This window comes from Enoplosus armatus, chromosome 13, assembly GCF_043641665.1.
Source record: "Enoplosus armatus isolate fEnoArm2 chromosome 13, fEnoArm2.hap1, whole genome shotgun sequence".
NCBI lineage: Eukaryota > Metazoa > Chordata > Actinopteri > Centrarchiformes > Enoplosidae > Enoplosus > Enoplosus armatus.
Window position 1 is genome coordinate 710,001 of NC_092192.1, and position 17,282 is coordinate 727,282.

Sequence of the window (17,282 nt, forward strand, 5' to 3'; positions counted from 1 at the left end):
CCTGTAACTACCCATCATTAACGATCAAATCAATGTACAGACGGTAACAGGCAGCCGCCAGCCGCCGTTCGATTCAATCACTGTTACACCAGAGATACCAAAAATACTTTAATTTATAAATTAAATCATTTACATCTTTTAGCCAAAAGGAAACAAAAAACATGTCTTTTTTTAAATAAACAATTTCAGTTCGGTTTCATGTTGATTCACGGAGAAACAGGAGACCTGAAATGGTTGCACAGAATCCAAATACAAAAATGTATTGAAGTTAATGTTGCAGAGGACCCGGCCTCCGCACGCTAAAAACACCTTTCCTCCCAAAAAACAGACGAGGTGGAGGTGAGGCAGCAGCAGCGTTACACTTTATTTTGATCAGATTGCACTTCGTCTCTTAAAACCTCCGGCTCCTCCTCTTTTTTCACTTCGGGAAGCTCGTCGGCCTCAGACTCCACTTCCTGTTTGACTGAGGCGGCGGCGGCGGCGACAGCACAGGAACTGTCCTCCTCCTCCTCCTCCTCTTTCTTTATGAAGGCGCTCAGCGGGTGGTCAGTGAGCACCTTGTTTGGCGACGGCGTGACGTCGAGATACGACGACGTCTGAGGAGACAAACAGCAGCATGTCAAATGACTGAAGGTTTAATTGTTATTATTTATGATTTATTCTTCAGTTTCTTACATTTTTATAATCTTCAAAGCAGGAGGGATGGAAGTTCTGTGAGAGAAAACACAAACATCAGTCAGACATAATCATCATTAAACACACATCAGTATTTCAGCCTGAAGGCTCTTCCAGACTCCACTGACATTTTGTCTCATTTTAGAAACTTGACTCCAGTTAAACTGACTGGAAGACTGGATGTTGTACAGCAAGAACATTGAACACTCTCATTGAACACTCACTTCAGAAACACTTGGGTCCATAAAATGTGAGAAAATATTTAAAAATGCACGTCACAGTCCAAGGTGACGTCTCCAAATGTCTAATTTCTTCTAAACCGCAGAGACATTCAGTTACTGTGATACAAGTTAACAGTAATGTTTCTGTGGGGAGAAATGAGCTGTGATCAGTGGGTTGGAGATGTTTTCAGACTTGTGTGTGGTGGTGAGGGGTACCTTGTCGTCGACCCTGACGGCGTTCTTCAGGAACCAGTCCTCCTCCTCCTCCACCCAGTACGTCTCAAACGGCTCCTGACAGATTTCACACGACTGCAGGAGGAAAAACACAAACACGTGATCATTATATTTGTTTCTGATCGCGCTCATCATCACCTTCAGTAAGTCACAGGAAACAGAAACACAACATGTGACCTGAGTGACGTTTAGGAATGTTTTAATATCTGTTCTGTGTGACTTTTCTACTCGTCATCTCTCTGATTTGTCCCTGCAGGCCACCGTACTCTTTGACCACCTGCTGATCACTGCAAAGACATGATTATACTTTTATACCTGTATTTTTACTTCAGTAACCCTTAAGTTAGTATTACTACTTTAACTGAAGTAAAGATCTGAGTATATTTACTGTCTCAGAGAGTATATCATCAATGGGGTCTCTGATTGGCTGACCAAGGTCAGTCAGCAGGTCTCACCTCTCCCACTTGGTCCTTGGTGGCTTTCACACTCTGGAACTCTTTCTCCTTCGCAGCCGCCTGGCTCTTCTGAACCTCCTCCTCGTTTTCCTTCTCAAAGAAGTGACTCTTGGCTCGCTCCTCCAGGTCGGCAATCTCCTCAAACTCTATCCAGTCCTGATGAACACACACACAGATGAGTTTAAACATCTGGACGGACACATCGGACCTGCAGCATGGAGTGAAGGGCTCAGGGACCAGATCTAAAGTCAAGACTTCAAGGTCTTTCTTTTTTGAGGAAACTGAATTCAAAGACTTTTAAGACTTTTCAAGACCTGCAGATCCCCTGGGAAACCTCCAGTTGTTGTTCAGCATCAGTACTGCAGTGTAAGGTCACCGTGTGTGTGTGTGTGTGTGTGTGTGTGTGTACTCACCCTGAGGGTGTAGTACCAGCGGCGGTGAGTGATCTTCTTGCTGGCGACCTTCCCGGCGTGGTTCTGTCTGAAGTGCCAGTCCAGGTGGTCTGCGTACATGTCGGTCTGAGCGGCGGTGAACCTCATGCTGCACAGACAGCACTGGTTCCCAGAGTACAGCTTGGTCACCACGCTCTCGTAACGTCTGGGGGGGGGGGGGGGGGGCACAATGTGTTACAACACTGACCCATCAAACGGCAGAACTACAGCAGAGGCTGTGCACTCTGTACTCACTGTTTCATGTCATCGATGGAGAAGCTGGTGAGGTCTGGGACGTCATCCTCCTCGTCCTCCTGCTCCTCCTCCTCCTCCTCCTCCACTGCTGGAGCTGCAGGAGGTGCAGAACAAGATTCTGGAAAAATACATTTAGTTAATATTTGAACTATATGTAATAAACAGCAGCTTTATTAAGGCCGAGGTTAAAGGTCCTGCTGACGACAGCAGCGCCTTACAACACTCAAAAGGCAGAGATGTCCACTGACCCGAGTCGGCGGGCGGCGCAGCGTCGGGCTGCGAGGGCTTGATGATGCCGTTGGAGATGAGTTTGGACAGCAGGTCGTTGACGTCAACCTGACCGAAGTGGTTCTCTTGAGGGACAACCTGCGGATCTGCAGGGACACAAAGGCCACCAGTTAGCAACACCTCATTTCTTAATGTAAGTGTCCCGTGACCTGAAGGATTTTCTTGGATTTCATGTATTTACTGTCTTTAACTCTAAAGTCTGCCTGGTGCCCTCATGTCTAATGGTAACAAAACAAATGACCTTCCTCCTCATTTACATTAATATTCACTTCATTCTCAGCCATTCTAAATGAAAACGGCGGAGGTTCTTCAGGTCAGATGTGAGAGAGGAGGATGATCTTACTCTGCGGTCTGAAAGGCACTGGGTTCTGAGGCAGGAAGGGCTGGTTGAGGTTCCCCATCATGTTAACCTGAAAACAAAGAGAGAACATTTAAGAACTGAACTTCACATTCAAAAGAACAAATGAGATCCTGACGAACAAAGTGGCAGCTGTAGATGCTGCACATTAATATTTACTGATCTTTGATAATAAAGGTTATGTTCATGAACAGTAAATTATCCAACAGTTGAATTTTTGACTCTGAAAACTGATTCAATTTCACTCAAACACATCGACAGGTGCGTCACTCACCGGCTGCTGCATGCCGACAGCGGGGGCAGCGGGGTTGTAGAAGGGGGCCGGCTGGCTGAAGGGCGGCGCCGGCTGCATGTTGAAGTTTCCTGTCTGCTGCGGGTTCGGCTGAGCCGGGAACGCCATCGGTCCCGCAGGGAACTGAGGGTTCATGGGTTCTGGGAAACGCTGGGGGGCCATGTTGAAGTTCTGCTGGGGGGCGACTGGATTTTCGTAGATGGGCGGGCCCATCGGCCTCATGGGGGGCTGCAGGTTGTGTTGGGGAGCAAACCTCAGGGGGCCCTGCTGGCCAGGGGTGCACTCATAGAGCGGGGGCCCGCCCTGATGGGGCACGCTGGGGATGTCAAACCTGGGCCCAGGTCCATCAAAGCGCATCGGACCGGGGCCTTCAAACCTCATCGGGCCCATCTGGTTTGGAGGGCCCTCGAAGCGCATGGGCCTCTGCTGCTGGAAGCCCATCGGTCCAGATCCAGGACCAGGGGCCATGTTGTTAAAGCGCTGCATAGGACCCTCAAAGTGGCCCGGTCCAGGCCCCTGTCCCTCAAACCTCACTGGGGGCTGCTGACCGATGGGACCATCAAACCTCCCAGGGCCTTGAGGGTGAGGCGGACCATCAAATCGCCCAATACCGTCTCCGCCTCTCACTGAACCATGAGACATGTGGAGGCCGTCACATCTCCCGGGTCCATCAAACCTCTCTGGCATGTTGTGATGAGGCAGTCCGCCACCATCGAACCTGCCGGGACCTGGGTGGTGAGGCCCGTCAAACCTGGACGAGTCATCGTAGCACCCGGGGCCACCACCTTCGTACCACCCCGGAGGGTGCGCTCTGGAGGGGCCCATGTGTCCAGGCCCATCATATCTGGAGGGGGGGTGTCCTCCGTCATGAGGAGGCGTGTGTCCTGGGGAGTCGCTGTGCTGTCGGACTGAAGACAACGGTCCTCCACGCGCCGGCGCCTTGAGGATGGATTTGGGGGGAGGGGGGGGATGAGGGACATCCAGATTGAGGGGCCCGTCGTCGGAGTGCTCACTGTTGGGGCTCTCGAAGCGTGGGACCGGGCTTACCTCTGCCGAGTCTTTCTGGTGTAGAGGCGACAGGCGCTCACGCTCGAACCTTGGGGCGGGGGCGTCCAGACCGGCCGGGCTCGGACAGTTCCTGTGGACCACGGTGCCAGAGGGTGGGGGTCCCTCCGGCCTCCTCGGGTCAGGGTGTCTGGAGTCGGCAGGTGGGCCGTACCTCCGCGGCGCGTCGTAGCCACTCTTATGCTCCTCGCGCTCGTCGTAGCGCTGGCGCTCCGTCAGTGGTGAGTTCCACTCTCTCTCACCTGGAAACAGACAGAAACTCGTCAATCTCACTTAAGATTGTTTAAGATAGAAACTACAGCGAAGAGATCTAAATAAGGACCAAACAGGGTTTCACCTAAACTCCTCCTCTCTAACTAATTACCGACTACAACTCCCATGATCTCCTGAGAGGCTGACTGTGGTGAAATGGATCTGATTCTGCTGTTGCTGTTTGTGAATAACTCAATAAGGATGAGTGTGTGAGCTTGACCCCTAATTAAATGTGTAAACTGTGATCTCTTTAGAAGAGTCTCTAACCCTGCTGAAGTATCACTGATCGAGACCCTGACACCCCGCAGCTCCAGAACCTGACCTCTGACCTCTCTGTGGATAAAGACGACAGATAACAGATAATATTTGGCTTCACAGATCAGTTCAAATGGATAAACACATCATGGGTACGTTCAGAGCAGTGGACTCACTGGACTCTCTGGGGTCGGCTCTCCTCCTGAAGCGAAGGCCTGGTAGAGATTTCAGAGTGGGAAACTCTTTGCCGTGGTTGTACTCCTCGATCATGGGGCCGAGCGGAGGCCGCGGCTCTTCGCGCTCCTTACTTCGCCTTTCACCTGTAAGAGTCATTAACAGACATCAGTGACTTTAACGCCTAAAGACTTCATAAACAAACGTCACATTGTTCCTTTAAAAGTGCAGCTGATTGTTGAATAAAGGTTGACGAGGGAGAAAAAAATGCATTCGCAAGTTTTGCAATTCTTGCAGAGCTACAATTCACAAGATACCAAAAATCTATTTTTGTTTACGTTGATGGAAAGAAAAAGTGAGAACTCAACCTGGAAGACACAGTGCAGCGAGCACAGTGGACAGTTTGGCACTGGGTGCATTTTGGATTTAAAAATGTAATAATTAGCTAGTGTTTAGTCAATACTTCGTACGCCATCACCCAGAGACTGATGTTTAATCACCCTCAGCTCACCTTGTCTGTCCCGTGGCGCCCGGCTGTATTTATGTGCTGCTGGATGTCCGGCGCTCCGCCCGCCTGTCTTCTCACTCAGCCCACCTTCCTCGCCCTCCTCCTGACTCTCCTCGCCCTCCCACTCCTCTCCGGCGGCTCGGTGGGTCACCTGCGTCTTCCTCAGCTTGGACTTGTGCTCGTAGTATGACAGCTCCGCTGCATCCATGCCGCCATGGGGGCGAGGCTGAGTGGAGGGGGGCGTGGTCAGCAGCGGCTGTTTCTTGGCGGAGAAGTTGCCGGAGTCGTCCCAGATGTCAGTGTGCTGCTGCTTCTCCTCCTGATACTGGAAGAAGTGTTTGATCTGGTGAGCCATGTTCAGGAAGTCCTCCTGGGAGATCTCCCCGCTCTCCAGACGCTTACTGGCCTGCAGACAGACATGAAGACGACTTAGAGGGGGAAAAAAAACACTTTTCCAGTAGTTCATTTGTTCCCAACGTTTTGGGCCAAGTTTTCTGAAAGAGCTCAGCGATGTTTGGCACCATCTTGTGACAGGAGACGGTACAGCAGTGACTACATATTCACATTTGGGGGTTAGATTTTCTGTGTTAAAAACATGTTATAACAGTGGAGGTTTTGAGGCTTTTAAATCTTTGATATTTTTCTACGCTTCTATAACTTCTGCGGACTTTGCAGCGTGCAGTAAATCTAAGTGAGCGGTGTTTGTGACGTACCCTCCTTAGCAGGTCCTTCTTGGAGGCAGAGTTCAGGACTTCAGGTATCTGCAGGTTGGCGTCCACACTGAGGCGATGCTTCGGGGTTCGGGGGGTGGTGGGGCGAGTCGGGGTGCCGTACTGTTTGTGTCTCTGAGGTCCGGGCTTCACATGAGAGTCCTCTGGCAGCTTCAGACTGAAGAGGAAACACAAATATGGTTTTAACTTGTTTAACTGCTTCAGAAACACCGACAGAACTGGAGAACTGCTGCGATCATTAGCTGATCCATCGACAACAGAGAACATCAACCAGTGACTTGGTTTGGAGAAGTGTGAGGGTTTGCTATTTGTTTCAGTGCATTCTGTTTTCTATATTCTACATTCATTTATCACCAAGAAACATTTCACATTCACATTTAAAGAAGCTGAAACCAGAAACAATTAATGTTACATGGTTCTCAGATGTTGAACGCAGCCAAAAAAGATCAAATACGTAAAACTGGTAAAATTCTAAAATGAGGAACAATCTGATCAAGTTGCTTTGAATCTGAGCAGACTCATTTTGGGATGATCCAGAGTATCACACCTCAAGTACACCATGTAAAGGTTTGTTGAGATTGGTACCGTTTGTGAAGACAGAGGTTAACAGATGAATGTGTATAGAATACTCTGGTATGATCAGTGCAGTTCACAGACTAGGAAGATAAATGTGAGTGAAGTGATGGACTCACTGTTTGTTCTCCTCCCAGCCGCTCCTCCAGCGGTGAGGAGCGTCCTTGGTCTCCTTGCCGCCTCCATCGTGGCTCCGCGGGGAATGAGAGTCTCTGGACTCGGAGTGCCGGTCCTCCACTGGCCTCTTTGACCTCCTGCTCTCAGATTGGTTCTTCTTTGGCACAAGCCGGTCCTCTCGGCTGGGCTTGCCGTGTTCTGGTTCGTCTGCGCGGACCCTCCTGGGTTTTCCGGGTTTGTGAGAGGGTGATGGGGACAGGGAGCTGCTCCTGGCTCTGCTCTTGGGCGACCGCCTGTCCTTCCTCTTTGGGGAGGCGGCAGGGGAGCGTGACCTGGACCGTGAGCGGGTGCGTTTCCTGGCATGTGTTCGGGCGTTGCCTCCGGTCTTGAACTCGGCCTTCTCGGTGGACTCCTCGCGGTCGTGTTTGGTCACTGAGCCGTTCACCAGCTTCCCTTTGCTGGACCTCTGAGGCTCTGCTCCCCGTGCGGCCTCCTCTCTCTCCTTCTTGTCGATGCATCTTTTCTTCTCCTTCAGCTCGTCGTCTTTGGCCTCTCCGGTCTTGTCCTGTGTGCGTTTCCTCAGCCTGGGATCTTTCTTTGTGCCGTCCGCTGACTTCTGAATCTCAGCCTCCACCTGTTTGTTTTTACTCTGGACACTTTTGGCCATCGGAGACGGAGACTTGGGCTTGGGCTTTTCCTCTAACACTTCTTTCCTCTGGGTCCTGGTCTTGTCTGGACGGGTGGATTTCTCAGGTGTCAGAGCAGGACTTCCTGTTGTGGTTGTGTCGGCTTTCTTCCCAGCAGGATGTTCTTTGGGATGGGAGGCAGCTGGGGGGCCGGTGCGGTTCAGACGGGGGTCTCTGGTGGGCGGCTTGGTATCTGTGTGAGTATGAGGAGGTTTCCAGGGTCGGACCACGGGTGCAGTTTGGTTGACTGGCTTCAGCGCTGAACTCGGTGCTGCTGGAGTGGAGACTGGAGTGGATGTTGGTAACACAAATCCACCAACCTGCAGATGCAAGAAACAAGTGTTGGTTTGTTTTGTATGTGAACCATGTGGAGGAACAGAAACGTTTACAGAAAAACTCTTTCAACTACACCATCACTGACAAACCCATATTCATCACACTAATTGAGTGCCAAATAACTAGGGAGTTAGCGAATAAGTACAAGAAGACTGAAGTTTCACTTTGTTTTCACTGATCAGTTCCTTAAACCAACTTTCCAGCACTTACACTGTGGCAGACTGGAGTGAGTACTACAAAGTGTGGCTGAGCAACCACATAACTCCAGGATGCAGCAGGTAGAAGAATACAGCTGTGTTTATGATGGCAGTAGTGGTTATAATGTCCCGGAAACATCAAGAAAAAAACAAGTGGAAAACATTCCGTTTCACCATTTTACCAAAATGTATCAGAAAATATCCTCGTCATGTATGGCAGATGACGGGAGCCTGAATGTGCTGAAAACACTGCTACTAATTTCATATGAGGAAGACATCTTCCTGACTAACAACTAGAATCAAAAAGCAGATCAACTACATCTTAACTACACCCAGTCCTCACGTGTCCTACCAGCTGTGCTTTGGTCTGCTCCAGCTCCAGCTCGATCTTCTTCTGCTGAAGCTCTAGAAGCTGTTTCTGTTTGGCCAGCAGTTGCTGCCGGATCAGCTGCTCCTGGGTCAGACTGGACTGGCTGACGGCAGGGGCCGGCAGAGGGGTGGGTGCCGGTGCCGCCGCTGCTGCTGCTGCTGGCGGCGGCTGCGGCTGCTGCTGCTGCTGCTGAGGCTGGGCGGGGGCAGGCTGCAGAGAGGACGCCTCCTCAGACTGGAGACAGAGGATAAAGACAAAAGGTTTCAGTCAGAACGCAACCAAGAGGAAAAACTTCAAAGATGACATTCATTTGATGACGGGAGTTACTGGTTAAGATTTTACATTCTACAGGAGACAAAATATTTTTTCTTGTACCAGACTAGTGACGGAAATCGAAACATTTTTAGAAAAGTTCAGCAATATTGTCTTTGTTCCTTCAAATTCACAAGTGTGAGTAGTGAGTCAAATTATGAACATATTGAGGAATGAGAAGTCTTTGCAGACAGTTAAACATGTTTGCTTAATTGTTTCAGCTCTATATGCATGGCATTGTGCTGGACAAACTAACACAATAGGAACTTCAAGTTCCTAAATCATGTTTCTCCCTTCTGGGGGTTTCAGGTCATGCTATACTCTACCTGGCGGACTAAAGCCACTCAGACCTTCTCAGTAAATGACATGTGGATGCACATATTTCTGCATTGTCCTGAACTGTCACAGAGATAAACCACACTTTGTCTCATGATAGACTTATTTATTTTAGAAAAATATAAATCTTAAATAAAGTTCATCTGTTTTAAATGGAGCTTGGATTTCACCGCAAGAGCAAGTTTTTGTTTAATCTCAATTAAAAAAAAAACTTTGCCAAACATTTAAGGTCCCAAGCTTTACCAGCTGTGAAAGAAGCCAATGAATCTATGAGATCTTCAGGTACAACAAGAAAGCAAAAGCAGTCTGATGTGGTGTTTGTCGCACATACACACCTGTTTTAAAAACTTGGGGTTGACATGAATGCTGGCACTGGCGTTGACGGTTGGCGGCAGCGGCTTGATGGGCCAGGCCGGGTCCACAGAGTTGACCCGGACATCCAGCGCATACAGTTTCTTCAGAGGAAACACATCGTCCCACGTCGATCGTAACTTGAACAGACTCTTTCTAGTGTTTTCATCCACCTACAAACAGAGGACATGACTTGGTCCACAGCTACAAACAAAAACCTAAAACACACTTCAGAAGCATCACAGAAAAGGCTACAACAGCACTGTAACAAGTGTTAGTACCATGTCCATTACAACTACAAGGGGGAAATGCACTTTAAACTGTTTTAACACTTTCTGGACAGGTTAAAAAAATAACTAAGTGTTTGTAGTAAACTTTTATTAGCAGGACTATGTTATGGCTGAAGTACAAAGGAGCAGAGTGCAGGAGAACACATAAAAAGCAAGCAACACAACAAACAGGAGGGAAGTGAAGTGGGCTGCTAAGAATTTTAGTGCTTAATTTTTAACAATGCTAAACGGCAGCAAAGAGAACTGTACCTTTTCAAAGACACATATAAATGAAGTCATTAGGTTTTTAGCAAACACTGCAAGGTACTCTCCTCCAACATTCTTCACTATGGAATCCACTAAGTACAAAACTGGAAGCTTCTCGGAAGATGGGGCCTGGAGCAATAGAGAACTCAACAAGTTTAGAAAACAACAGGGGTTAAACCAACATTTCAGAACAAATGCTCAAATTACAATTTGACAAGATTAACAGGGGCTGGCTGCCCTCCCCCCTCCCCCCTCCCCCGAGTGGACATTTTAAATTAGTGTGGAAAAACAAAAAATAGTCTGCATCAAGTGAGGAAAAATGTTGACACATCTGGTTGGAGAAAAAAAAAAGGGCATTTCCAGTCCAAACGATTTTTCTTCATTCTGGAATCAAAATAACACTGAAGAAAAAATACTCCAACAAACTCCTTCATAGTCACACTGAAGGAGGCTCTGTGATCCATCCAAAAACAAGAAACTGCAAAAAAATCTTCAATAGTGAGTCAGTTCAGAGTCTGCAAAGACGGGTCTCAGAGGACAACGATCTTTGCCCAAAGTCAGGAGAGAAAAAGAACAAAGGGTTTAAAAAGGGGGGGGGGGGGGGTCGGGTCCAGTCCTCAGGAACCTTTTTACCTCCAAAGAGGGCTTTTCCTCAAACTCACTCTTTGTACTTTACCCAGATGACACATCAGCGAGTTTTACCCTTTTACTCCACACCCAGTGAGTTTTATTCACTCTTTCAAAGTTTTACCCTGAAAAGGTTTTCTCCCTTCAGTTGTTAAAAAAAACAAAAAACAACACAGATAACCCATTAAAGAATAGGACACGTGATCTGTAGGCATTTAGTTAAAGAGGCTGCAAACTGCGTTTAAACTCTGTACACTTGAGCAGACGTCTACTGATACCAAACTGTGCAGCATCAGTTGAGTTAACTCTGTTTCAACCAGTCCGAACAAGCCGGGTCAGACTCAGACGTGTCAGTAAATGTAAACCAGAGTCATACCAATAAATTACACTGGGAAATAAAAAATGACAAAAAGCACATTTCACATTTTTTATTATAACATTTTAACCATTCAATGACATTTCAGTAATTCAAAATTCACTAATGAATTAATGCAGAGAAACGTTTTTCTGATCCGATCAGGCTTCAGGCGACCAAAGCTTTGTTTCACCAGGCGTCAAAGTGCAAACACTGACCACAGTAACTGAGCGAACTGCTGACTGAGAAGCATTTCTATAGAAGGTGGAGGGGCTTTAAAGAGGCTGTATCTCCTGTGTTTAACAATAGCTACCTGACAATATTTATTAACAATAGATTAGACTGAAAACCATTTAAAAAAACATCTATGTGCTCAGGAAACTGACTGCAGGGACAGAGTGACGAAGGGCACAGAGGCTGTGAATCATCAGGGCTGCAAATGTTAAGTCAAAATCCACCGTAAACCAACAAGTTAATTCTATCAGCTGAAGGGCTTGCTTTCCTGGGCTTATTATGCAAGTCTTTACAGGCAGTTGGTAATTTATGGCACTTGTAAAACATTCACTTTGATTATCTAGCTGTTACTGAATATATACAGCAGGCTGACCTAAAAGAGTAAATTGTGATGTATCAATCTAGGACCTTTATATTGTTTAAATGAGCATCAATACAGTATTTGTTGTTCTTAAAGACCATATTCTACTTCACAACCACATATAAGTTAATGATACTGATTCAAGGCTGCAGATGTAAAACACACTCAGTGACAAATTTTCCCACAGAGGGATTAAAAAAAGATTATCTTATCTAAACTCAACAATAGATTTAGAGCCAATTTACATATTCTTAAGTATAAAACAAATTAAAAAGGTACTAAACAGCTATTTGTTTTCTTTGGCTTTGGACGGTACACTCAGTTCTTCAGGTGTTAAAACATTGTCTCCCGTCTTTCTTTATCTCCCACTCTCCAGCTGTAAAGCACTTTGTAACTGCTGTGGTGTACAAATAAAGTTTGCTAGCTACTGTCACTGTGCCTTTTACTGTCTCAGTGTGCCTTTAATGAATTAACTAAAAACACTATTTTCTTCACAATACTACAGTGCATTTCGACCTCGAAGTTCTTGGTTAACATTAACTTCATGGTCATGTTTAGCTCAAATAATTTTATCCTGACCTTACAGTAAACTGTTTTACGGTGGACTTTAACTTCGGGCCAGACAGCACACCAAGTTAAAGCTAATTTCACATCAGTGCGGCGAGTTCCGACAAAGAGTGACTGTTCAAAAATAACTTCCTGTTTTGAAGCAAACTAAATACGTTAATGAATGAACGAGGTTTTCACTTTAATACACAGAAACTGAGTTAAAAGAATGTAGTGCCACTCGATAGTGTTGCTAACCAGAACAACAACGATATGTAACGTAACTAGGTGACATGTCGTGCAACACAACGCCTGCCGCCATGTTTAGCTAACGTTAGTGGCTAACGTAGCCGACAGCACATCGTCGACTGGGCCTACTACATTCAACGACATAAAGCATCTGAAATTGAAAGTATTCTATATTTATAAAAACCTTGCTTATTTGCGCTTCAATAATTGCGACGATATCCTTGGCGAAGTTGAGGTTTTCCTCGGCCAGAATGGTCAGCATGTTGATGTGCGGCTTGCTGTTGAATGTCAGGTCTTCCAGCGAGGACTGATACTCTCGGCAGGCATCTTCCCTCGCCGCTTTGTCGTCCATCTTTGAGCTGAGCGACCCGGGAAAACCTACACCAGCCTTATCAATACCATAACCACTGACCAACAGGCAGTCCATGAACTCATGTAGGTAACTGTTCTGCCCTGACTCGGTGAAAAATAACGCCGGGTTTGTGGTATATTTTGGCCGCCGCCTCTCGTCCTTCTCTACTCGTTTTCGACGACAACAAAATGGCGACTGTAACTGAAGGCCTCATACGTCACATAGAATATTTAATATCTGACATGACGTTGGTGTACTCCCATTGGCTTGTTTCAGGCCGCACGGACCGGGTTTTTGATTTTCATTGGTTCGATAAAATAACAGCCACACAAATAAGCCAATCAGATCGAAGCAGTGTGAGCTTATTATTGCATAACGACAGACACAACACAATCACACGAGGCCAAAGCATGGCGTCTCACTCCAAACCGTGGTTTTCAAGATTCATATTGCGATATTAGCAAATATTTTCAATGGAATAAATATAATTTACAATATAATGATGGGATATATTAAAATGTATTAAAATATCAAACGTGTAAACGTGATGTAATAGGCCTATAGACATGTGATCAGCATGCCGCTACATAACATGTATGCAAATGTTCAACACCTCCAGTGTCTTGAAAAGTGACATATGAACCAAAGTAATAAGATTACAAGACTGAGTTTAGCTGAATTATTGTATTTTTAGTTTCATATTCTGATTAAAGGGACATATTATCAGTCACTTTCAGACCACGTCCACACACTAACATCTGAAAAACACCCCAGAGAGCATTTTCAAAAAGAAAAACATTGGTTTTTGGGACTTAAATATATTAAAATAAACAAATATAAATGAGCAAGACCTGAACTGGACAGGTGTGTGTGTGTTTTTACATAACATCAGTTTTTTCCAGCATGAATCCAGCTGAAACTCTGCAGATGTGTGAGAGATGGACTGCACTTTCTTCTGCATGTCAGGCAGTTTGGTTCTTTTGCTGTCAAACTCTGAAATACTTTTTATTTTTTTCTTTGTGCAACACCAGATTTTACACTCAAGTAGGATTTTGACATAGAAACTGAGAGTTAACAGCATTTTACATATAAATAACTTTGAAAGAATCTGCATTTGTGGCAAGTCGACTTATTTCCACATGTTGCGATGAGCCACTCATAAAGACAGAGAGTTAACAGCTGCCATGTAAGGCTCCATACTAACTGTCTGGATATTATTAGACACAGTAATCAAACACCAGACTGGGTGGAGAGATGTTGTATGTTACAGTAAAAGTACTAATACCACTCTGTACAAATACTCTGTTCCAGTAAAGTCCTGCATGTAAAATGTTCCTGCAGTAAAAGTCTGTGAGTATAATCAGTCAAATGTCCTTGAAGTACTCCAGCAGTCAGATGTCCCCTGTGACTGTCCTCCTGTGTCTGTCCCCCTGTGACTGTCCCCCTGTGTCCGTCCTCCTGTGTCTGTCCACCTGTGTCTGTCCTCTTGTGTCTGTCCCCCTGTGTCTGTCCCCCTGTGTCCGTCCTCCTGTGTCTGTCCACCTGTGTCTGTCCTCCTGTGACTGTCCTCTTGTGTCTGTCCTCCTGTGACTGTCCCCCTGTGTCTGTCCCCTGTGTCTGTCCTCCTGTGACTGTCCTCCTGTTATAGATTCTGTCATTAGAGGATTATTCCTCCTCATTAATGTGAAGCAGGATGTTACTGTTGGAGTTGGTTGAGGTGGAGCTCATTCTGAACTATCAGCTAATGATTATTAGCTCATTGTGGATGAATCAGCTGATTATTTTCTCCATTAATCCATCGATTGTTTGGTCACAATGACCCAGAGCCCAAAGTGACGCCTTCACAAAGCTCCACATTATTAACAAGACATTACAGTTATTAACAGCATTCAGAGGGAAAGCAGCACATCTGCATCTGAGCAGCTGGAACCAGGAAATGGTTTCACACCAAAAATCACTTCAACCAGCCAAATAGTTGTATCCATTAATTTTCAGTTCCGCCTCATTTGTAAAGTAGTTACTGGTTCAATGTAGTGGAGTACGAGTACAGTACTTGAGTAAATGTACTGAAACTCTGTGAGACCACTGAAGAGCTCATGGGCTCAGTGAGTTCACATTAAACACACATCATGTGTTCCTGTCTGTCTGCCTGTCTGTCTGTCTTCATGGTCCCCTCAGGATGAACTGTAATGACTCTGGTGATCCTCTGACTCTTCATCTAGCGCCATCATCAGGTCAAGATGTGTCCAATACTTTGGTTTGTGACCAAATACCTGCAGAACTGATGACGTTCATCAGCCTGACCCCATCGTGAAGAGAGTCAGACTGGTTATCGGCCAGTCTGCTTTTAAACATCTGACAAATTCTCACATTTTTTTGAATGACTCCTGTAGCGCCACCATCAGGACAAACTGTACACGTTCAACATCATCAGCATGTTGGTTCTGTCTAGTTGGACTAGTTGATATTGGTTTTCCTAAAAAAGATCTAGAACATCTGTGAAATCCTTGAAGCACCAGTGTTTATTTTCTGGAGGCTGATCTGATCCTTTAATTCAGTTCAGAGTGCTGCAGTTTGATGTTTATTATTAACAAAACAAAAGATCCTGGAAATGAATTTATTACAGAACTGTAACACAGAGCTGTGTAACCGGTGGACCAACTCTGTAACGGAGATGCTGGTCTGCAGATTTACATCCCGACGATGGTTCGTGTATGAGTCTTTAAGTGTCATGTAATGTCAGCCATGCCTCTAGTTGATTAAAAATCATTTAGTCTGAAAAAAGACGCATTTATCAGAGGCTGCATGACGTCCTCAGTTAGCTTCTTTCATCAGACCAAGAGTCCAGTGGAGTCTATCGTCATCAAGCGACGACAAAGATTTAGTTCCATAAAGAAAGAAAGAGTGATCGAGTCTCAAACAGCACAAACGTTGTTTCACAGGAGAGGTTTCTGTTTTTCACACTGATTTGAAGTGGGCGGGTCACACTTCCGTGCACCAATCAGAGCTTAGTAGCGTGATCACACACAGCATCACTAGAGTTTAATAAACACGTTCATCGTAGAAAGTTTTTTCCCGAAACTTTAACTTTGATTGCTGATTATTAACTCATGAACGTTTCATCTAGGAAGCTCATTTCCACATGAATTCGCAGCTAAATATCGTAACTGCTGCTGGAGCATCAGCTTTCAGTTGATGTGTTGAACTTGTGATCCAACAGCTGCTTATTTCCACCTCCAGCAGCTTCAGAGCAACACGGTCCTCCATGTGGAGTCGTGTTTGACTCTCCTGATGAATGAAGTCCAGTATTCTCTCTCTGTTAGCTCTGGTTCTGGTCTCCACCACCTCCTGAGGGAAACATCTGGCTCTGTAGCTGCTAAATGCTGCACTATGTTCAGCAGACGGTCTGCTGTCTGTGAACCAGGACAGATAGACCAGGAGCCGAGAGAGAAGCAGGACAGACCAGACCAGGAGCTGAGAGAGAACCAGGACAGACCAGACCAGGAGCTGAGAGAGAAGCAGGACAGACCAGACCAGGAGCTGAGAGAGAACCAGGACAGATAGACCAGGAGCCGAGAGTGAACCAGGACAGACCAGACCAGGAGTCGAGAGAGAACCAGGACAGACAGACCAGGAGCCGAGAGAGAAGCAGGACAGATAGACCAGGAGCCGAGAGAGAACCAGGATAGACAGACCAGACCAGGAGCAGAGAGAGAACCAGGACAGATAGACCAGGAGCCGAGAGAGAACCAGGACAGACCAGACCAGGAGCTGAGAGAGAACCAGGACAGATAGACCAGGAGCCGAGAGAGAAGCAGGACAGATAGACCAGGAGCCGAGAGAGAACCAGGACAGACAGACCAGACCAGGAGCAGAGAGAGAACCAGGACAGATAGACCAGGAGCCAAGAGTGAACCAGGACAGACAGACCAGGAGCCGAGAGTGAACCAGGACAGACCAGACCAGGAGCTGAGAGAGAAGCAGGACAGATAGACCAGGAGCCGAGAGAGAACCCGGACAGACAGACCAGACCAGGAGCAGAGAGAGAACCAGGACAGATAGACCAGGAGCCAAGAGTGAACCAGGACAGACAGACCAGGAGCCGAGAGTGAACCAGGACAGATAGACCAGGAGCCAAGAGTGAACCAGGACAGACAGACCAAGAGCCGAGAGAGAACCAGGACAGACCAGACCAGGAGCCGAGAGAGAACCAGGACAGACAGACCAAGAGCCGAGAGAGAACCAGGACAGACCAGACCAGGAGCTGAGAGTGAACCAGGACAGACAGACCAGGAGATCAGGAGATCTCCCAGATCAGATCATTCTGCACATTCTGACTGATGTAACTCTGAAGGAACAGGAAGCCGACAGAGAAGAGCTGGAGGTCAAAGTCACGTCTGAACTTGTTTTACTGGTTTCACACGTTCTCTTCTGACATGTTTACATCTGTTTTTACACGTTTCCTGAACTGAACTCTTTGGTGCCAATAATAATAATAATGATAATGATAATGATAATGAACATGGGAATTTAAACTACAGCCGCAACAA

The 17,282-nt window shown here is 46.4% G+C and overlaps 1 protein-coding gene across 1 annotated transcript in view; it reads right to left on the reverse strand.

Moving 5' to 3' along the window:
• The window catches only part of pcf11 (PCF11 cleavage and polyadenylation factor subunit), a 13,052-nt gene extending 159 nt beyond the window's left edge, over window positions 1-12,893 (reverse strand). The window contains exons 1-18 of the mRNA XM_070917548.1: window positions 12,565-12,893; window positions 10,012-10,137; window positions 9,457-9,645; window positions 8,456-8,707; window positions 6,887-7,890; window positions 6,177-6,351; window positions 5,467-5,869; window positions 4,958-5,101; window positions 4,794-4,859; window positions 3,192-4,516; window positions 2,903-2,969; window positions 2,520-2,645; window positions 2,272-2,389; window positions 1,999-2,182; window positions 1,586-1,741; window positions 1,113-1,205; window positions 676-711; window positions 1-596 (exon numbers count right to left, since the gene is read on the reverse strand). The exon at window positions 1-596 is cut by the window's left edge and continues 159 nt beyond it. Of these exons, the coding sequence (XP_070773649.1) occupies window positions 357-596; window positions 676-711; window positions 1,113-1,205; window positions 1,586-1,741; window positions 1,999-2,182; window positions 2,272-2,389; window positions 2,520-2,645; window positions 2,903-2,969; window positions 3,192-4,516; window positions 4,794-4,859; window positions 4,958-5,101; window positions 5,467-5,869; window positions 6,177-6,351; window positions 6,887-7,890; window positions 8,456-8,707; window positions 9,457-9,645; window positions 10,012-10,137; window positions 12,565-12,807 (4,947 nt within the window). The 5' untranslated portion in view covers window positions 12,808-12,893 and the 3' untranslated portion in view covers window positions 1-356. The remainder of the gene's footprint in view (window positions 597-675; window positions 712-1,112; window positions 1,206-1,585; window positions 1,742-1,998; window positions 2,183-2,271; window positions 2,390-2,519; window positions 2,646-2,902; window positions 2,970-3,191; window positions 4,517-4,793; window positions 4,860-4,957; window positions 5,102-5,466; window positions 5,870-6,176; window positions 6,352-6,886; window positions 7,891-8,455; window positions 8,708-9,456; window positions 9,646-10,011; window positions 10,138-12,564) is intronic.
• Between the last annotated feature and the right edge of the window lie 4,389 nt (window positions 12,894-17,282).